Source organism: Coregonus lavaretus (genome assembly GCF_964263955.1).
Source record: "Coregonus lavaretus genome assembly, chromosome: 8".
NCBI lineage: Eukaryota > Metazoa > Chordata > Actinopteri > Salmoniformes > Salmonidae > Coregonus > Coregonus lavaretus.
The window spans coordinates 31,054,729-31,077,258 of record NC_139995.1 but is presented as its reverse complement, the minus strand read 5'-3'; the positions used below and the strand labels follow the sequence as shown (position 1 = coordinate 31,077,258).

Sequence of the window (22,530 nt, the reverse complement as noted above, 5' to 3'; positions counted from 1 at the left end):
ATGAGTGAGATTGACAGTGCTTCTATCCAATCGCTTTATAACAGAAGATCATAATTGTCCAATAGTGTACCTCTTAGAGCAAAAACATTTAACTTTCGGGTGGTACTTCCTTGGTAACCCACATTGAAACAGATCGCTTCTGTGTGTTTTGAGTTACTGCGCCTTTTCTAAAGGTGAATAAATAACGATCAAGGGGGCATTTTTGTTTGCTTTTATTGCTTTCTTATAAGACGTTCATAAAAAAACACAGCCATGAAGATCGAGGAAGTCAAAAGTACCACGAAAACCCAGCGCATCGCGTCTCACAGCCATGTGAAAGGACTCGGGCTGGACGAGGCCGGGAACGCAAAGCAAAATGCGTCAGGTCTTGTCGGACAGGAGACCGCAAGAGAGGTAGGAAAACCAGCAAGCTATATGCCAAGCTAACTTTTAGCCACTGTTTTTAAGAAATCACGTTACTTTGAAGGGCATTTTTCTTTGATTTATTCTTTATTATTATATTTCTCATTTTCAATAAAACAACTACCAACTGGGCTTGGTATGTTCTTTAAAAATAATAATAATAATCTGTCAACAGGCTTGTGGTATTATTGTGGAACTGATCCGCTCAAAGAAGATGTCGGGAAGGGCAGTTTTACTTGCTGGACCCCCCGGTACAGGAAAGGTAGACAAAATGTTACTGCAGTACTTAAATGATACACCGAAGTCTTAATTGTGAAATGTCTGATATGCTTACTGTGTCTCCTGGCCTCCACAGTAGTAGAAAGAATACAAGACTTGAGAGACTTTGACCAACCCTACTTTGCTCCATCTCTTTCCCCCCTGCAGACCGCCCTGGCTTTGGCTATGGCACAGGAGCTCGGCAACAAGGTGCCCTTCTGCCCCATGGTGGGCAGTGAGGTCTACTCTTCTGAGATCAAGAAAACAGAAGTGCTGATGGAGAACTTCAGGAGGGCCATAGGTGAGGGGCCACACACAAACACAGGGCCACTGGGAATGGATCACACACACACTAGTGCTGAGCGAGTTGTGCTTTTTGAGGTAGTTTTGGTTAGATTATAAAAAAACTTATCCCGGTTTTTGATTTCGTTTTCAATTTTTATTTTTTTATTTTAAAGCTGCAATATGTCACCTTTTGGGCGACCCGACTAAATGCACATAGTAATGTGTTATAGTCCTATCATTCTCATTGAAAGCAAGTCTAAGAAGCGGTAGATCTATTCTATGTGCGCTATTTCTATGCTTCCCGTTCTTAAGTTTTGTTTTTGTGTCTTACTTTTACTGAAAATACAACATTGTTGGTTATTGAAAATACATTTCACAGCGGTTTAGATGGTACGATGATTCTCTACACTATACATTGCTTGTTTTGTCACATAAAGGCGGGCTATTATAATTTTAGCAACCAGGAAATGGCGTTGCGATTTCTGCATATTGCACCTTTAAATTCATTATATGGGTTAAATGCTGTAACAACACAGAATAAAACAATTAATAAAAGTCCCATGATGGTAGTGACTGCCCATTACTGCTAATCACTTATTAACCATCATTTATTCACATTACTTTAATAAAATATTATTATTACGTTTGTTTTATTTGATGACTTTATTATTTAATTCCAAGTCATCATATAATCTCTATAGAGCTGCTGTCTGACAAAGTCACTATTTTAGTAGTTAATCAAAGTAAGTAAGCCATACTTTAATTACTGCAGAATACCAACTAACAATGACTTAGATCATGTATTTTGAGGCAGAGATACCTCGAAGTAACTGCTCTCTAGCCCTCTCGGTTATGCATTCTTCTCTCTTTTACGTAGCAGGCGTAAAAGAAACACAGACCAGACAAGTAGACGCGCAATGGATTATGGTCATTGTAGTTAATTACCACGTTTAATGTGTGAAACTATACTGAACAAAATATAAATGCAACATACAACAATTTCAAGATTTTACTGAGTTATAGTTCATATAAGGAAATCAGTCACTTGAAATAAATAAATTAGGCCCTAATCTATGGATTTCACATGACTGGGCAGGGGCCCAGCCAATCAGAATGAGTTTTTCCCCACAAATGGGCTTTATTACAGACATAAATACTCTTCAGTTTCATCAGCTGTCCGGGTGAAATCCCGCAGGTGAAGAAGCCGGATGTGGAGGTCCTGGGCTGGCGTGGTTACACGTGGTCTGTGGTATTTAGTCTGGTTGGACGTACTGCCAAATTCTCTAAAACGACGTTGGAGGCGGTTTATGGTAGAGAAATAAACATACAATTATCTGACAAAGCTCTGGTGGACATTCCTGCAGTCAGCATGCCAATTGCACGCTCCCTCAAAACTTGAGACATCTGTGGCATTGTGTTGTGTGACAAAACTGCACATTTTAGAGTGGCTTTTTATTGTCCCCAGCACAAGGTACACCTGTGTAACGATCATGCTGTTTAATCAGCTTCTCGATATGTCACACCTATCAGGTGGATGGATTATTTTGGCAAAGGAGAAATGCTCACTAACAGGGATGTAAACAAATTTCTGCACAACATTTGAGATAAATAAGCTTTTTGTGCATATGGAACATCTCTGGGATCTTTTATTTCAGCTCATGACACATGGGACTTTACATGTTGCGTTTATATTTTTGTTCAGTATATGTAGAATATTGGCCTGTTGGAAATTACAATTCCCTACTACATCGCACAGTTTGGGCTTGATCTGATTTATCTCGAGAAACTGCGCAATGAGCCCACAGAAAAACAAAAACAAAATGGAATTAAAATAATTGAACCGACGTCGGTCAATTAGTTGTTTAAAAAACAGACAAACAAAAAAATGTGGTTGATCGCTCAGCACTAACACACGCTCATAAGCTTGGGTCAATTGGAGACCAGATAAAGCTGCACCCTTCATTCACCTGCTGCACCACCATCAGAATAGACTCCAGAACCAGGTGTTCTCCTCCACACTCCTCCTACTGGGCTGAGAAGCAGGACAAGGGGAGGGTATCAGTGTGGCTGTTGACACTGGGGAGGAAGGCCTTGGAGAGGGATTGGGGGAAGGGGTTTGTTGGAGTGTTGACATTACCTGTCACAGAGAAGGAAATGGAGCGTGGGTTGAGAGCGGAGTGGTGGTCCGCACCCTCACCCCTCCCCAGGACAGAACACACAAGCATTACGATGGAGGAAAAGGGCGTGGTACATTCTGAGCCTGTCGACACCCCCCTGATAAGAGCACTCTGACAGACGGCCTCTCCCTCAGAAGTGTGTCTCTCACTCCCAGCCCCCCCGCCACTCACACACCGAGAGGCTGTATGCAGGAGGAACAAGGGCTACAGTGTGATCACATTACACGAGAGAGGACCATGCACTGTACACACACTCACACACACACTGTCTCACATTCTCCAATAAATTATCCGCCAGGTAGACCAAAGGATGTGGCGGTTTTATTGATTCAAGAGAATAAAGGCTTTACATAGTTCATTCAGTGTGTGTGACCCTGACCCTGTTCTCCCTCCTCCAGGGCTGCGTATTAAGGAGACCAAGGAGGTGTATGAGGGGGAGGTTACAGAGCTGACCCCCTGTGAGACGGAGAACCCCATGGGTGGTTACGGGAAGACCATCAGTCACGTCATCATCGGACTGAAGACCGGCAAGGGCACCAAGCAGCTCAAGGTCAGGCACGAGTCAGAGGCTAGACCAGTCCATATAGGAGTTGCCCATGTGTCTCACTGTCTGTGTCTCTGTGTTGTTTGTTTAGCTGGACCCCAGTATTTATGAGAGCCTGCAGAAGGAGCGTGTGGAAGTGGGAGATGTCATCTACATTGAAGCAAACAGTGGCGCCGTCAAAGTATCAGTACACTTCCACTTATTACAGTACACTTCTATACAAACACTCGCTTTGAAAAGGCTCCCATACACAAATTACACATTTGCAATGGCTCAAACATTTAAGTCCAAAGTAATTGTACACATACTATACAAAGTAGTAAGTAGATAAACTAACAAACAAGTACACAAACTAAGAATACACAACAAAAAAAACGACACTAAAAGAACACAGTGCGCCTTCCTCCTGGCCCAGTTTCATCTCTCTACTGTAGGCATTCCTACATCTCTTCATTGCCCCCAGATTTTATTCCCCCTATCTCTCCATCTCTCCTCCGCTCCCTCTGTTCTGGTGGAAGGGCCTCATGGCTTAGTTTGACGCGTGTTGACGGCTTCTTTAAATCAGTGCAGGTGGGCCGAGGGTGTAGGTGGGCTGGGGGGGCTGAGGGTGTAGGTGGGCCGAGGGTGCAGGTGGGCCGAGGGTGCAGGTGGGCTGGGGGGGCAGGTGGGCTGGGGGGGCCGAGGGTGTAGGTGGGCTGGGGGGGCAGGTGGGCTGGGGGGGCCGAGGGTGTAGGTGGGCTGGGGGGGCCGAGGGTGTAGGTGGGCTGGGGGGGCAGGTGGGCTGGGGAGGCCGAGGGTGTAGGTGGGCTGGGGGGGCCGAGGGTGTAGGTGGGCAGGTGAGGGAGGGAGGGATGGTCCTTATATTTGATGCTGTTGACAGCCCCCGGAGGACCCTCCCTGACTCTTACTCTTTCATCCCCCCACCTCTTTCATGCCCTCCTTGAGTTGGCATGGAGTCATACACCTGCTCTCCCTCCTCCTCCCATCCCTTCTTTTTGTTCCCCTATGAAGTGATTGGCCTAGTTTCAGCCACCTGACCACCTCTGATGGGATTGGCCTAGTTTCAGCCACCTGACCACCTCTGATGGGATTGGGTTAATATTTGATGCCTGTGTTCTGTGTTGAACCGTTCCTTCCATGTGTCTGTGTGGGGTGTGGTCAGAGACAAGGTCGGTGTGACACATTTGCCACAGAGTTTGACCTGGAGGCTGAGGAGTACGTGCCGCTGCCTAAGGGGGACGTCCACAAGAAGAAAGAGATCATCCAAGACGTCACACTACATGACCTGGATATTGCCAACGCTAGACCACAGGTACACACACACACAGTCTCCCCTAGACCCTGATTCAAGTGAATATGAGACTGCACTGTAGATATACACTTAGAAAATATATATGCAGTGAGGTTACTCTCCTCGCAGGGAGGTCAAGATATCCTGTCTATGATGGGACAACTGATGAAGCCCAAGAAGACAGAGATCACAGGTAAGACCTGAAGCATGTAGCCTAACATTTTAAAACCCACAACCCTAGTTATATCCTTGGAGTAATAGCAGGTTGTACTTTCAAAATCCCAACCCCTCCCCCCAATAAACATCACTCAAAAGAACCCCACCCTTTCTGCTCTGTCCTTGCCTTTTGATTGGCTCCCTTGCCTGATCCCTGGCTCTTCATTGGCCCTTCCTGCTGTCCATTAGACAAGCTGCGAGCTGAGATCAACAAGGTAGTAAACCGCTACATTGACCAGGGTGTGGCTGAGCTGGTCCCCGGGGTGCTGTTTGTGGACGAGGTGCACATGCTGGACATCGAGTGTTTCACCTACCTCCACCGAGCCCTGGAGAGCACCATCGCACCCATCGTAGTGTTCGCCTCCAATAGGGGCAACTGCCTCATTAGGTGGGTGGGTGTGCTAATGTGCATGCAGGGGATTGCCTCTCCCAGTCAGTTTGAATGTGAGTTACTGTGACTGTCTGTTTTGGAAGCTATAAAAATAAATAAAGTTGCACACTCTACAGCTGCACCATCGAGAGCATCCTGACTGGTTGCATCACCGCCTGGTATGGCAACTGCTTGGCCTCCGACCGCAAGGCACTACAGAGGGTAGTGCGTACGGCCCAGTACATCACTGGGGCCAAGCTTCCTGCCATCCAGGACCTCTATACCAGGCGGTGTCAGAGGAAGGCCCTCAAAATTGTCAAAGACTCCAGCCACCCTAGTCATAGACTGTTCTCTCTGCTACCGCACGGCAAGCGGTACCGGAGTGCCAAGTCTAGGTCCAAAAGACTTCTCAACAGCTTCTACCCCCAAGCCATAAGACTCCTGAACAGCTAATCATGGCTACCCGGACTATTTGCACTGCCCCCCCACCCCCCACCCCATATTTTTACGCTGCTGCTACTCTGTTTAATTATTTATGCATAGTCACTATAACTCTACCCACATGTACATATTACTTCAACTACCTCAACTAGCCGGTGCCCCCGCTCATTGACTCTGCACCGGTACCCCCGTGTATATATAGCCTCCCTACTGTTATTTTACTTTACGTGTTTTATTTTTTCAACACTTTTTTGTTGTTTTATTTTACTTTTTTTTTTTTTTTTTTTTATAAATGCACTGTTGGTTAAGGGCTGTAAGTAAGCATTTCACTGTAATGTCTGCACCTGTTGTATTCGGCGCATGTGGCCAATAAAATTTGATTTGAAACATTTTAATGGTTATAGCAACCTATTACTCTGTTTACTAGCCTTTCTGTTGTGTGGTTGGTTGGTTATCAGGGGGACAGAGGACATCAGCTCTCCCCATGGCATTCCTCTGGACCTGCTGGACAGAGTCATGATCATCCGCACCATGCTCTACACACCACAGGAGATGAAGCAGGTGTGTGTGTGTGTGTTATCACATCTGAGATGGCATTCCTACATATGAAGTGTGTGTGTGAGTGATGGTATGTTAATATATTAAGTATGTGGTCACTGTGGCGTGATGCTGAGAGCGTGTGTGTTCTCTGTAGATCATTAAGATTCGTGCTCAGACTGAGGGGATCAACATCAGTGAGGAGGCACTCAGTCACCTGGGAGAGATCGGAACCAAGACCACACTCCGGTAACACTCACCAGTCGGTTACTCTGTGCACACACTCCATTGTCTCTAGTGCAGGGGTCTCCAACAGGTAGATCACTAGCTACCAGTAGCTCGCAGCCCACCTATGAGTAGCTCGCCAAATAATTCAGAAAATACTGTTTTGCTTGTCAGCAATCAAGTTTTCAAGATATGTAACTTTCAAAATACAGAAATCATCCCCGTATGCATCATATGGGGATGATTTCTGTATTTTGAAAGTTACATACAGTATCGTAAACTTGATTGCTGACAAGCAAAACAGTTTGAGACTATGTCAACAATGGACTAATGAAACAAACAACAAAATATAGTTTTTGGGTGGAGTTTTCCTTTAATAAGTGGACTTTGCTCTTCACTCATGTACAGTTGAAGTCGGAAGTTTACATACACTTAGGTTGGAGTCATTAAAACTCGTTTTTCAACAACTCCACAAATTTCTTGTTAACATACTATAGTTTTGGCAAGTCGGTTAGGACATCTACTTTGTGCATGACACAAGAAATTTTTCCAACAATTGTTTACAGAGATTATTTCACTTATAATTCACTGTATCACAATTCCAGTGGGTCAGAAATTTACGTACACTAAGTTGACTGTGCCTTTTAAACAGCTTGGAAAATTCCAGAAAATGATGTCATGGCTTTAGAAGCTTCTGCTAGGCTAATTTACAACATTTGAGTCAATTGGAGGTGTACCTGTGGATGTATTTCAAGGCCTACCTTCACACGCAGTGCCTCTTTGCTTGACATCATGGGTAAATCAAAAGAAATCAGCCAAGACCTCAGAAAACAATTGTAGACCTCCACAAGTCTGGTTCATCCTTGGGAGCAATTTCCAAACGCCTGAAGGTACCACATTCATCTGTACAAACAATGGTACGCAAGTATAAACACCATGGGACCACGCATCCGTCATACCGCTCAGGAAGGAGACGCGTTCTGTCTCCTAGAGATGAACGTACTTTGGTGCGAAAAGTGCAAATCAATCCCAGAAGAACAGCAAAGGACCTTGTGAAGATGCTGGAGGAAACAGGTACAAAAGTATCTATATCCACAGTAAAACGAGTCCTATATCGACATAACTTGAAAGGCCGCTCAGCAAGGAAGAAGCCACGTTTCCAAAACCGTCATAAAAAAGCCAGACTACGGTTTGCAACTGCACATGGGGACAAAGATCTTACTTTTTGGAGAAATGTCCTCTGGTATGATGAAACAAAAATAGAACTGTTTGGCCATAATGACCATCAATCAATCAATCAATTTTATTTTATATAGCCCTTCTTACATCAGCTAATATCTCGAAGTGCTGTACAGAAACCCAGCCTAAAACCCCAAACAGCTAGTAATGCAGGTGTAGAAGCACGGTGGCTAGGAAAAACTCCCTAGAAAGGCAAAACCTAGGAAGAAACCTAGAGAGGAACCAGGCTATGAGGGGTGGCCAGTCCTCTTCTGGCTGTGCCGGGTGGAGATTATAACAGAACCATGCCAAGATGTTCAAAAATGTTCATAAGTGACAAGCATGGTCAAATAATAATCAGGAATAAATCTCAGTTGGCTTTTCATAGCCGATCATTAGAGTTTAAAACAGCAGGTCTGTGACAGGTAGGGGTTCCATAACCGCAGGCAGAACAGTTTAAACTGGAATAGCAGCAAGGCCAGGCGGACTGGGGACAGCAAGGAGTCACCACGGCCGGTAGTCCCGACGTATGGTCCTAGGGCTCAGGTCTCTCAGTTGGCTTTTCATAGCCGATCATTTAGAGTTGAAAACAGCAGGTCTGGGACAGGTAGGGGTTTCGTAGCCGCAGGCAGAACAGTTGAAACTGGAATAGCAGCAAGGCCAGGCGGACTGGGGACAGCAAGGTGTCATCATGCCCGGTAGTCCTGACGTATGGTCCTAGGGCTCAGGTTCTCAGAGAGAAAGAGAGAACGAGAGAATTAGAGAGAGCATACTTAAATTCACACAGGACACTGGATAAGACAGGAGAAGTACTCCAGGTATAACCAACTAACCCCAGCCCCCCGACACATAAACTACTGCAGCATAAATACTGGAGGCTGAGACAGGAGCGGTCCGGAGACACTGTGGCCCCATCCGAAGAAACCCCCGGACAGGGCCAAACAGGAAGGATATAACCCCACCCACTCCGCCAAAGCACAGCCCCCGCACCACTAGAGGGATATCCCCAACCACCAACTTACAATCCTGAGACAAGGCCGAGTATAGCCCACAGAGGTCTCCACCACAGCACAAACCAAGGGGGGGGCGCCAACCCAGACAGGAAGATCACGTCAGTAACTCAACCCACTCAAGTGACGCACCCCTCCCAGGGACGGCATGAAAGAGCACCAGCAAGCCAGTGACTCAGCCCCTGCAACAGGGTTAGAGGCAGAGAACCCCAGTGGAGAGGGGAACCGGCCTGGCAGAGACAGCAAGGGCTGTTCGTTGCTCCAGCCTTTCCGTTCACCTTCACACTCCTGGGCCAGACTACACTCAATCATATGACCTACTGAAGAGATAAGTCTTCAGTAAAGACTTAAAGGTTGAGACCGAGTCTGCGTCTCTCACATGGGTAGGCAGACTGTTCCATAAAAATGGAGATCTATAGGAGAAAGCCCTGCCTCCCGCTGTTTGCTTAGAAATTCTAGGGACAATTAGGAGGCCTGCGTCTTGTGACCGTAGCGTACGTATTGGTATGTACGGCAGGACCAACTCGGAAAGATAGGTAGGAGCAAGCCCATGTAACGCTTTATAGGTTAACAGTAAAACCTTGAAATCAGCCCTTGCCTTAACAGGAAGCCAGTGTAGGGAAGCTAGCACTGGAGTAATATGATCACATTTCTTGGTTCTAGTCAGGATTCTAGCAGCCGTATTTAGCACTAACTGAAGTTTATTTAGTGCTTTATCCGGGTAGCCGGAAAATAGAGCATTGCAGTAGTCTAACCTAGAAGTAACAAATGCATGGATTAATTTTTCTGCATCATTTTTGGACAGAAAATTTCTGATTTTTGCAATGTTACGTAGATGGAAAAAAGCTGTCCTTGAAACAGTCTTGATATGTTCGTCAAAAGAGAGATCAGGGTCAAGAGTAACGCCTAGGTCCTTCACAGTTTTATTTGAGACGACTTTACAACCATCAAGATGAATTGTCAGATTTAACAGAAGATCTCTTTGTTTCTTGGGACCTAGAACAAGCATCTCTGTTTTGTCCGAGTTTAAAAGTAAAAAGTTTTCAGCCATCCACTTCCTTATGTCTGAAACACAGGCTTCTAGCGAGGGCAATTTTGGGGCTTCACCATGCTTCATTGAAATGTACAGCTGTGTGTCATCCGCATAGCAGTGAAAGTTAACATTATGTTTTCGAATAACATCCCCAAGAGGTAAAATATATAGTGAAAACAATAGTGGTCCTAAAACGGAACCTTGAGGAACACCGAAATGTACAGTTGATTTGTCGGAGGACAGACCATTCACAGAGACAAACTGATATCTTTCCGACAGGTAGGATCTAAACCAGGCCAGAACTTGTCCGTGTAGACCAATTTGGGTTTCCAGTCGCTCCAAAAGAATGTGGTGATCGATGGTGTCAAAGGCAGCACTAAGGTCTAGTAGCACGAGGACAGATGCAGAGCCTCGGTCTGACGCCATTAAAAGGTCATTTACCACCTTCACAAGTGCAGTCTCAGTGCTATGATGGGGTCTAAAACCAGACTGAAGCATTTCGTATACATTGTTTGTCTTCAGAAAGGCAGTGAGTTGCTGCGCAACAGCTTTTTCTAAAATTTTTGAGAGGAATGGAAGATTCGATATAGGCCGATAGTTTTTTATATTTTCCGGGTCAAGGTTTGGCTTTTTCAAGAGAGGCTTTATCACTGCCACTTTTAGTGAGTTTGGTACACATCCGGTGGATAGAGAGCTGTTTATTATGTTCAACATAGGAGGGCCAAGCACAGGAAGCAGCTCCTTCAGCAGTTTAGTAGGAATAGGATCCAGTATGCAGCTTGAAGGTTTAGAGGCCATGATTATTTTCATCATTGTGTCAAGAGATATAGTACTAAAACACTTAAGTGTCTCTCCCGATCCCAGGCCCTCGCAGAGCTGTGCAGATCCAGGCCAGCTAAGCCCTGGAGGAATACGCAGATTCAAAGAGGAGTCCGTAATTTGCTTTCTAATGGTCATGATCTTTTCCTCAAAGAAGTTCATGAATTTATCACTGCTGAAGTGAAAACCATCCTCTCTTGGGGAATGCTGCTTTTTAGTTAGCTTTGCAACAGTATCAAAAATAAATTTTGGATTGTTCTTATTTTCCTCGATTAATTTGGAAAAGTAGGATGATCGAGCAGCAGTGAGGGCTCTTCGGTACTGCACGGTACTGTCTTTCCAAGCTAGTCGGAAGACTTCCAGTTTGGTGTGGCGCCATTTCCGTTCCAATTTCCTGGAAGCTTGCTTCAAAGCTCGGGTATTTTCTGTATACCAGGGAGCTAGTTTCTTATGACAAATGTTTTTCGTTTTTAGGGGTGCAACTGCATCTAGGGTATTGCGCAAGGTTAAATTGAGTTCCTCAGTTAAGTGGTTAACTGATTTTTGTCCTCTGACGTCCTTGGGTAGGCAGAAGGAGTCTGGAAGGGCATCAATGAATTTTTGTGTTGTCTGAGAATTTATAGCACGACTTTTGATGCTCCTTGGTTGGGGTCTGAGCAGATTATTTGTTGCGATTGCAAACGTAATAAAATGGTGGTCCGATAGTCCAGGATTTTGTGGAAAAACATTAAGATCTACAACATTTATTCCATGGGACAAAACTAGGTCCAGAGTATGACTGTGGCAGTGAGTAGGTCCAGAGACATGTTGGACAAAACCCACTGAGTCGATAATGGCTCCGAAAGACTTTTGGAGTGGGTCTGTGGACTTCTCCATGTGAATATTAAAATCACCAAAAATTAGAATATGATCTGCTATGACTACAAGGTCTGATAGGAATTCAGGAAACTCAGAGAGGAACGCTGTATATGGCCCAGGAGGCCTGTAAACAGTAGCTATAAAAAGTGATTGAGTAGGCTGCATAGATTTCATGACTAGAAGCTCAAAAGATGAAAACGCCATTTTTTTTTTTGTAAATTGAAATTTGCTATCGTAAATGTTAGCAACACCTCCGCCTTTGCGGGATGCACGGGGAATATGGTCACTAGTGTAACCAGGAGGTGAGGCCTCATTTAACACAGCAAATTCATCAGGCTTAAGCCATGTTTCAGTCAGGCCAATCACATCAAGATTATGATCAGTGATTAGTTCATTGACTATGACTGCCTTTGAAGTGAGGGATCTAACATTAAGTAACCCTATTTTGAGATGTGAGGTATCACGATCTCTTTCAATAATGGCAGGAATGGAGGAGGTCTTTATCCTAATAAGATTGCTAGGGTGAACACCGCCATGTTTAGTTTTGCCCAACCTAGGTCGAGGCACAGACACAGTCTCAATGGGTATGGCTGAGCTGACTACACTGACTATGCTATTGGCAGACTCCACTAAGCTGGCAGGTTGGCTAACAGCCTGCTGCCTGGCCTGCACCCTATTTCACTGTGGGGCTAGAGGAGTTAGAGCCCTATCTATGTTGGTAGATAAGAGGAGAGCACCCCTCCGGCTAGGATGGAGTCCGTCACTCCTCAGCAGGTCAGGCTTGGTCCTGTTTGTGGGTGAGTCCCAGAAAGAGGGCCAATTATCCACAAATGTTATCTTTTGGGAGGGGCAGAAAACAGTTTTCAACCAGCGATTGAGTGCTGAGACTCTGCTGTAGAGCTCGTCACTTCCCCTAACTGGGAGGGGGCCAGAGACAATTACTCGATGCCGACACATCTTTCTAGCTGATTTACACGCTGAAGCTATGTTGCACTTGGTGACCTCTGACTGTTTCATCCTAACATCGTTGGTGCCGACGTGGATAACAATATCTCTATACTCTCTACACTCGCCAGTTTTAGCTTTAGCCAGCACCATCTTTAGATTAGCCTTAACGTCGGTAGCCCTGCCCCCTGGTAAACAGTGTATGATCGCTGGGTGATTCGTTTTAAGTCTAATACTGCGGGTAATGGAGTCGCCAATGACTAGGGTTTTCAATTTGTCAGAGCTAATGGTGGGAGCCTTCGGAGTCTCAGACCCCGTAACGGGAGGAGTAGAGACTAGAGAAGACTCAGACTCAGACTCCGACTCGCTACATAATGGGGAAAACCGGTTGAAGGTTTCTGTCGGCTGAATGAGCGACACCGGTTGAGCATTCCAACAGTATTTCCCTCCAGAAGCCATGAGAAAGTTGTCCGGCTGCGGGGACTGTGCGGGGGGATTTATACTGACGTTACTGTCTGTACTTACTGGTGGCACAGACGCTGTTTCATTCTTTCCTACACTGATATTACCCTTGCCTAACGATTGCGTCTGAAGCTGGGCTTGTAGCACAGCTATTCTCGCCGTAAGGCGATCGTTCTCCTGTATATTATGAGTACAGCGACTGCAATTAGAAGACATCATGTTAATGTTACTACTTAGCTTCGGCTGTTGAAGATGTTGATGAACCATGTCCAGATAAAGCGTCCGGAGTGAAAAAGTTGAATAAGGGAAAAAAGTTGCGATGGAAAAAAGGAAAATAACGTAAAGTTGGCAGCTAAAACGCACAGGAAAATGACTCTTCTGTCTCGGGATAAACGTCCGGGGTGAAAAAGTTTAACGAAAAAAGATGAGTGAGGACAAAACTAAAAAGTTGGTAAATTTGTTGAACACAGAGATTGATTAAACGTTTATTAAAAGTAAAACGTGAATAGTTTGGCAGGTAGCCAAGTAGCAACAAACAGCAGAGCAGCACGGAGACAATGCGGAAGCGAGACGGAAGTCACGTGACACACATCTTTATGTTTGAAGGAAAAAGGGGGTACTTGCAAGCCGAAGAACACCATCCCAACCGTGAAGCACGGGGGTGGCAGCATCATGCTGTGGGGGTGCTTTGCTGCAGGAGGGTCTGGTGCACTTCACAAAATAGATGGCATCATGAGGAAGGAAAATTATGTGGATATATTGAAGCAACATCTCAAGACATCAGTCAGGAAGTTAAAGCTTGGTCGCAAATGGGTCTTTCAAGTGGACAATGACCCCAAGGATACTTCCAAAGTTGTGGCAAAATGGCTTAAGGACAACAAAGTCAAGGTATTGGAGTGGCCATCACAAAGCCCTGACCTCAATCCTATAGAAAATGTGTGGGCAGAACTGAAAAAGCATGTGCGTGCAAGGAGGCCTACAAACCTGACTCAGTTACACCATCTCTGTCAGGAGGAATGGGCCAAAATTCACCCAACGTATTGTGGGAAGCTTGTGGAAGGCTACCCAACATGTTTGACCCAAGTTAACCAATTTAAAGGCAATGCTACCAAATACTAATTGACTGTATGTAAACTTCTGACCCACTGGGAATGTGATGAAAGAAATAAAAGCTGAAATAAATCATTCTCTATACTATTATTCTGACATTTCACATTCGTAAAACATGTGTATTCTGTCTCCCGAGTGGCGCAGTGGTCTAAGGCTAGCTGTGCCACTAGAGATCCTGGTTCGAATCCAGGCTCTGCTGTAGCCGGCCGCAACCGGGAGACCAATGGGGCGGCGCACAATTGGCCCAGCGTCGTCCAGGGTAGGGGAGGGAATGGCCGGCAGGGAGGTAGCTCAGTTGGTAGAGCATGGCGTTTGCAACGCCAGGGTTGTGGGTTCGATTCCCACGGGGGGCCAGTATGAAAAAAATTAAAATTTAAAAATACAAATAAAATAAAACAAATAAGAATAATGTATGCACTAACTGTAAGTCGCTCTGGATAAGAGCGTCTGCTAAATGACGTAAATGTAAAATAAAGTGGTGATCCTAACTGACCTAAGACAGGGAATTTTTACTAGGATTAAATGTCAGGAATTGTGAAAAACGGAATTTAAATGTATTTGGCTAAGGTGTATGTAAACTTCCGACTTCAACTGTAGTAGCCTGTCCTTCTTACCAAATGCCTGTGACATGTCTGATAATCGATCAATGTGATTTTGTTTCACTGAATCTCCATCTGTATATTTGGTTAATTGATCTCTGGCTGGGCAAGTGGAGGTGGTAGCTCATTTATACTCATCCATCACTGATCAGAAACATTTAGCATGCAACAATGTCATATCTAATTTTATTGGTCACGTACACATATTTAGCAGATGTTATTGCAGGTGTAGCGTAATGCTTGTGTTCTTAGCTCCAACAGTGCAGTAATATCTAACAATACACACAAATCTAAAAAGTAAAATAATATAATTAAGAAATATAGAAATGTTAGGACAAGCAATGTCAGAGTCCGGCGTATAAATATATGTATGATGGGATGTATAGACATTGATAGAATATATATAGTATATCTGAAGAATACGTGGATAGAATAGTATATGTACAGCAATAGTTAAGTAGGATGGCCTTGACTAGAATACAGTATATACATATGAAATGGGTAAAACAGTATGTAAACATTATTAACGTGACCAGTGTTCCATGTTATGTACATAGGGCAGCAGCCTCTAAGGTGCAGGGTTGAGTAACCGGGTGACAGCTGGCTAGTAACAGTGACTAAGGTTCAGGGCAGGGTACTGGGCGGAGGCTGGCTAGTGGTGACTATTTAACAGTCTGATGGCCTGGAGATAGAAGCTGTTTTTCAGTCTTTCTGTCCCAGCTTTGATGCACCTGTACTGATCTCACCTTCTGGAGGTCAGTACAGGTGTGGACAGGCCATGGTGGCTGAGGTCCTCTTCTTGGCCTTCCTGTGACATCGGGTGCTGTAGATGTCCTAGAGGGCAGGCAGTGTGCCACCGGTGATGCTTTGGGCAGACCGCACCACCCTCTGGAGAGCCCTGCGGTTGCGGACGGTGCAGTTGCCGTATCAGGTGGTGATACAGCCTGACAGGATGCTCTCAATGATGCATCTATCTATAAAAGTTTGAGGGTCTTAGGGGCCAAGCAGAATTTCTTCAGCCTCCTGAGGTTGAAGAGGCGCTGTTGCGCCTTCACCACACTGTCTGTGTGGGTGGACCATTTCAGATTGTCAGTGATGTAGCCTAAATCATGTGGATTATTTTGCTCTTGACTCACCATATAGTAGCCTTATACACTGCTCAAAAAAATAAAGGGAACACTAAAATAACACATCCTAGATCTGAATGAATGAAATAATCTTATTAAATATTTTTTTCTTTACATAGTTGAATGTGCTGACAACAAAATCACACAAAGTATCAATGGAAATCAAATTTATCAACCCATGGATGTCTGGATTTGGAGTCACCCTCAAAATTAAAGTGGAAAACCACACTACAGGCTGATCCAACTTTGATGTAATGTCCTTAAAACAAGTCAAAATGAGGCTCAGTAGTGTGTGTGGCCGCCACGTGCCTGTATGACCTCCCTACAACGCCTGGGCATGCTCCTGATGAGGTGGCGGATGGTCTCCTGAGGGATCTCCTCCCAGACCTGGACTAAAGCATCCGCCAACTCCTGGACAGTCTGTGGTGCAACGTGGCGTTGGTGGATGGAGCGAGACATGATGTCCCAGATATGCTCAATTGGATTCAGGTCTGGGGAACGGGCGGGCCAGTCCATAGCATCAATGCCTTCCTCTTGCAGGAACTGCTGACACACTCCAGCCACATGAGGTCTAGCATTGTCTTGCATTAGGAGGAACCCAGGGCCAACCGCACCAGCATATGGTCTCACAAGGGGTCTGAGGATCTCATCTCGGTACCTAATGGCAGTCAGGCTACCTCTGGCGAGCACATGGAGGGCTGAATGAAATGCCACCCCACACCATGACTGACCCACCGCCAAATTGGTCATGCTGGAGGATGTTGCAGGCAGCAGAACGTTCTCCGCGGCGTCTCCAGACTCTGTCACATGTGCTCAGTGTGAACCTGCTTTCATCTGTGAAGAGCACAGGGCGCCAGTGGCGAATTTGCCAATCTTGGTGTTCTCTGGCAAATGCCAAACGTCCTGCACGGTGTTGGGCTGTAAGCACAACCCCCACCTGTGGACGTCGGGCCCTCATACCACCCTCATGGAGTCTGTTTCTGACCGTTTGAGCAGACACATGCACATTTGTGGCCTGCTGGAGGTCATTTTGCAGGGCTCTGGCAGTGCTCCTCCTTGCACAAAGGCGGAGGTAGCGGTCCTGCTTCTGGGTTGTTGCCCTCCTACGGCCTCCTCCACGTCTCCTGATGTACTGGCCTGTCTCCTGGTAGCGCCTCCATGCTCTGGACACTACGCTGACAGATAGCAAACCTTCTTGCCACAGCTCGCATTGATGTGCCATCCTGGATGAGCTGCACTACCTGAGCCACTTGTGTGGGTTGTAGACTCCGTCTCATGCTACCACTAGAGTGAAAGCACCGCCAGCATTCAAAAGTGACCAAAACATCAGCCAGGAAGCATAGGAACTGAGAAGTGGTCGGTGGTCACCACCTGCAAAACGAGTCCTTTATTGGGGGTGTCTTGCTAATTGCCTATAATTTCCACCTGTTGTCTATTCCATTTGCACAACAGCATGTGACATTTATTGTCAATCAGTGTTGCTTCCTAAGTGGACAGTTTGATTTCACAGAAGTGTGATTGACTTGAAGTTACATTGTGTTGTTTAATTGTTCCCTTTATTTTTTTGAGCAGTGTATAATCTATCCACCATCAAGCTGTGAGAGTGCATCCTGTTTTATCTGTCTTTTATCTGGACTATTCAAGATACACACAGGAAACTGTTGAGCATGAAAAACCCAGCAGAGTTGCAGTTCTTGACACAAACTGGTGCGCCAGGCACCTACTACCATACCTCGTTCAAAGGCACTTATGTTTTTTGTCTTGCCCATTCACCCTCTGAATGGCACACATACACAATCCATGTCTCAAGGCTTAAACATCCTCTTTAATCTTTCTCCTCCCCTTCATCTACACTGAAGTGGATTGAACAAGTGACATCAATAAGGGATCATAGCTTTCCCCTGGATTCACCTGGTCAGTCTGTCAGGGAAAGAGCAGGTGTTCTTAATGTTTTGTATACTCAGTGTATATCATGATTATTTGTATCAATCGGCTGGACTTTTGTTTTGCAAACTGTCATGACATATGCAGCAGCAAAGACATCACTAGACCAGCACATTCTTCTCTTGCAAAATGAGCAATTTTCAGCCCTCAAAATGTGTATTCTGATGTGATTTAAGCATTGACATGGATTCCAAAAATCCAATTTCATTGTTTCTCTATGAATAATTGTAATTTTGAGTGAAAATCCCCCCCAAAAATCCCAAACCAGGAAAAATTAAACTGAGAAAACGGAATTAGGAAAATAAAGAGTGCCTATTTGAATGCTAGGGAAAAAATGGAGTAGCTCGTGACATCTTTCATAATTTTAAAGTAGCTCTCATGCTAGAAAAGGTTGGAGAGACCCCTGCTCTAGTGTGTGTATTGACTCACCCACCGCTCTCCTCTGTCAGGTATGCGGCGCAGTTGCTGACTCCAGCCAGTCTGTTAGGCAGAGTCCAGGGGAAGGAGGGAGTAGAGCGGGAGCAGGTGGAAGAGATCAACGAACTCTTCTACGATGCCAAGTCCTCCGCTAAGATCCTCCAGGACCAGCAGCACAAATTCATGAAATAAAGAACTAACACCCCTCCTCCACCCTTCTCTACCTCCCTCCATCCTCACTTTCTTCCTTAAGGCTAGCGTCTCATGTTTGTAAAGTCATCACCCTGGCAGTCTCTTTTTCTCTCCCCGTTCTCCTTCATGTAAAGTTCATCCTGCTCTTCTTTATTTTATCCCTCTTTCCAGCCGTCTCATCCTTTTGTTCAGAGACCCCCTCAAGCTGCCACATCTGTGCCTCATCGACTGTAGTAGTGTATGTTCTGATCAAAAAAATGTTTTACGGTTCTTTGCTTGTTGTTAATAAAATGTGATTTTGTTCAATAAAAAGGAAAACAGAAAATTAGATGTTTGTCATTGTTGCTTGCGGACTTATTCTATCAGATACACAAATAGACACGGCTGGAATAGTTAGACTAACTGGACTGCACTAGCTAGAGCTAACTGATACAGTAAAGGACTGGAATAGTTAGACTAACTGGACTGCACTAGCTAGAGCTAACTGATACAGTAAAGGCTGGAATAGTTAGACTAACTGGACTGCACTAGCTAGAGCTAACTGATACAGTAAAGGCTGGAATAGTTAGACTAACTGGACTGCACTAGCTAGAGCTAACTGATACAGTAAAGGACTGGAATAGTTAGACTAACTGGACTGCACTAGCTAGAGCTAACTGATACAGTAAAGGACTGGAATAGTTAGACTAACTGGACTGCACTAGCTAGAGCTAACTGATACAGTAAAGGCTGGAATAGTTAGACTAACTGGACTGCACTAGCTAGAGCTAACTGATACAGTAAAGGACTGGAATAGTTAGACTAACTGGACTGCACTAGCTAGAGCTAACTGATACAGTAAAGGACTGGAATAGTTAGACTAACTGGACTGCACTAGCTAGAGCTAACTGATACAGTAAAGGCTGGAATAGTTAGACTAACTGGACTGCACTAGCTAGAGCTAACTGATACAGTAAAGGACTGGAAATGGCAAAGAGATGCTTCTTAGCATAATGATGAGAACATCCACTTCTAAATGAGCACCAAAGGTGTATAGCTGAACAGCTCAAATATATTCACACAGAACCAATACAGCCTACTCAACTGAGGTCCAGTTAATGCCCACTTAAACTCCTTTCTTGACAATCAGACTCCTGACAGAATGAGGGTTCAAGATTTTAATAAAAGGCACATTTAGTCACACCAGTGTGGTTTTCAATATGGACCAGGCTGGAGTATAAGAAGTGGCTTTGCTGCCTCTGCTACTTCTTGATTTGTCGAGCCTGGGGCTTGTTGAAGGCGGTCTCTCTCCCTGAACGCACTCCACTGAACACAGACGGGGCGACTTTACCCGCACGCTCTGTGAACACAACACAGATCCATCCATCACTCTGAAGTGGAAGAGCTACGTAATACAGTAGATATGTCTAAACATCCATAGTTTATGCCGCAGGGAGAGGGTCACTGTGTTTGACAGTTCAGTGAGTCTCCCTCTTGTCTTGACCATCCTCAACTGTGCTGTATATGGAGTGGAAACTTCATCACGGTAAGGAACGCCCCCTCTACTCTCTAACTCCCTCTTTTGTTCTATAACACTGGCTGTGTTTAGACAGGCAGCCCAATTCTGATCTTTTTTTTCACTAATTGGTATTTTGACAGATCAGATCTGATTGGTCAAAAGAACAATTAGTGGAAGAAATATCAGAATTGAGCTACCTGTCTAAATGCAGCTCAGGTTCTCTATATGTACACTTGTGTTTCCAATCTTAAAGGGGCAATCAGCAGTTGCTACATCCATTCTTGAACTTATTAATTAATATGTACCCATTGATTCTTGAAGAATATAACTTATAAATGCCTCACAAGCTTAATTAAACTGTCGTATCCCATAATAACCCATAATATAAGTTTGTCCTATTCAAATGTTTGTAAACAAATAAATGTAAACAAACACTATTTAGCCTCAACATGGTTCAAACTATAATTTTGATAGCCAGTCCTCGCATCCATAGCTCTGTATATGAATTTGAGATTGGTTACATTTCTCCAGCCCCATCCCTCAGCCTTTTTACCGAAACGGGCGGGGAGTATATTTTGTTATAGTTTCAACTGTTGATTGCCGCTTTAAATCAGCGACAAAAACGACAAACAGATTTCAGAGGTTTTTTAACTACATACTCCTGCCCAATATTCTTAACCCCCTAACCCAGGGTTTCCCAAACTCTGTCCTCAGGACCCCAAAGGGTGCATATTTTGTTTTTTTGCCCTAGCACTACACAACTGATTAAAATAATCAGCTAATCATCAAGCTTTGATAATTTTTATCAGCTGTGCACCGAGTTTGGGAAATGCTGCCCTAATCCCATTGTCATGCCAATAAAAGCGGCACTCTGCTCACCACACTCCTCCATCACTTCTATGGTCTTGCCCTTCAGCTCTCCTTTGGAGATCAGCTTATCCTTCGCTCCGATCAGATCCTCCTCGCTCACCTCAGGACGCTTCAGCTGTCCCTCCTCCCCGTCTTCAGGCTGGAGAAGAAGAGATGGAAGAAATGGAAAGCCGAAAAAGAGGGGAAAAAAAATCCCATATAGAGTTCTCCAGTAGGTTTCCTAGGCAGAAACTTTCTAGGCAAGTTTCAGTGAGCTCTTTGGTGAGATCATGTCATAACTCTACATGTCCCTCCCTAGTCCAGCACTGTAGTCTTACCTGAGACATGGTGACTGACTGTGAAGTAGTGGATGATCCTCCTGGATAAAGGCTGTTGTGGTCAGAATGACTGCTCCCTCTCTACAGTCCAGCCCAACACACACACACCCTGTAACTCTCCAGTGGGCTATAACTCTGTTCGCAGACCCAGTAGATGATGACTCAGTGGGTCACTGGACTCCTCCCTTCTTTCTTCTCTCTCACATTCCCTGGTTCTGTTTGTTCTCAGGGTGGAGTGTATCATTAGGGAGTGAATGACGTGATCTGCTCTACTGTTGGAACGATCTGGCCTTCTTTTAAAGCAACTCCTCAAGGACTAATAAAAGCTCACAAATCAAAGTCTAAAACTCAACTCCTCCTCCACTATGACAACATTCTCTCATGGCCCTCCTCCTTTTCTCCTGTCACTAGGCCAAAATGGAAATGAGTTCAAGACATCTTTCTGTCGTCAACAATAACAACCTAAGGAACCAATCTCACCCTTACACTCATCAATGGAAGGAAGAGAACCAATACAGTCAAACATAGAGCAACACTTAACCATGTATGTGTCCATATCTCAATCATTCAATGGGCAAAGAAATAACATTGGCAGAGAAATGACTTACATGGCAACAGAGGTAGGTGTTCTTCCCTTCCCTTCTGTCCCTCTTCAGAATGGGGGGGGGGGGGGGGGGGGGGGGGGGGCGGTGACAGAAGTCCCATATAAAACCTAGTAGGACCTTTAATTAACACTGTGAATCATGGAGAGAACAGCTGGAGCAACAGGAGGTTGTTTCCACCTTACATCTCCCTCTGGCCATTTGAGAGCCAATACAATATACTAATGTTATCATTCTCAGTGCTGCTAGGCAATGGTTTTCAAAGATGGACCCTAACTTCACTAAATATGAATGAGATCATTCAGTGAAGATAGCTTCCTGGGATTAAACAAATTACACAATACGGGAAATATAAGATAAAATCACAGTTTATCATCTTATGAGTATTAAAAGCAATAACTTTAATTAACGATCATTCTGGAAACATATTCACATTGGAAACATCCACAAACCAATAATAACCATTTACATTTTTGATTGTTTCATGAGAATCCCCTTTAGTTTACTTTAACGACCAACACTTACTTTCAACATGAGCAACAGGAATGTAAAATCAAGTGTAATTGATAATGTGAACGAGAATAGAAACACGAAGACTTTCATTGACCATCAAACCAATCGGATGTGGAATGTGAAAACAGATATTTAACATAAATAACAGAGAATGTCTCAAACATGGCACAACATTTCTTTTCAACAAAACCAACCTGAACCATATACAGTACTAACAAAAATGTAATATTACATTTAACAAAACTTCAGT

The 22,530-nt window shown here is 44.6% G+C and overlaps 2 protein-coding genes across 3 annotated transcripts; one reads left to right on the top strand and one right to left on the bottom strand.

Annotated features, from left to right (window-relative positions):
• The first annotated feature begins 101 nt into the window (after positions 1-101).
• Positions 102-18,808, top strand: LOC311133891 (ruvB-like 1). 2 transcript variants are annotated; one of them, XR_014613645.1, is made up of 12 exons: positions 102-393; positions 578-664; positions 829-961; positions 3,521-3,672; positions 3,758-3,847; positions 4,829-4,978; positions 5,087-5,150; positions 5,363-5,561; positions 5,681-6,297; positions 6,443-6,545; positions 6,679-6,770; positions 18,321-18,808. XR_014613645.1 is itself a non-coding variant. In XM_084167496.1 (11 exons), exons 1-11 carry the CDS (start codon positions 253-255, stop codon positions 18,478-18,480), a joined length of 1,371 nt encoding a protein of 456 aa, XP_084023622.1. In that variant the 5' UTR covers positions 102-252; the 3' UTR covers positions 18,481-18,808. The 2 variants fall into 2 exon arrangements, 1 of the variants encoding a protein (XP_084023622.1); XM_084167496.1 differs by lacking the exon at positions 5,681-6,297.
• Positions 18,809-19,624: 816 nt separating this feature from the next.
• LOC311133754 (musculoskeletal embryonic nuclear protein 1-like) lies at positions 19,625-21,479 on the bottom strand. The gene is made up of 3 exons (XM_084167306.1): positions 21,166-21,479; positions 20,858-20,987; positions 19,625-19,819 (listed from the first exon to the last, which is right to left on the bottom strand). Exons 1-3 carry the CDS (start codon positions 21,172-21,174, stop codon positions 19,722-19,724), a joined length of 237 nt encoding a protein of 78 aa, XP_084023432.1. The 5' UTR covers positions 21,175-21,479; the 3' UTR covers positions 19,625-19,721.
• Between the last annotated feature and the right edge of the window lie 1,051 nt (positions 21,480-22,530).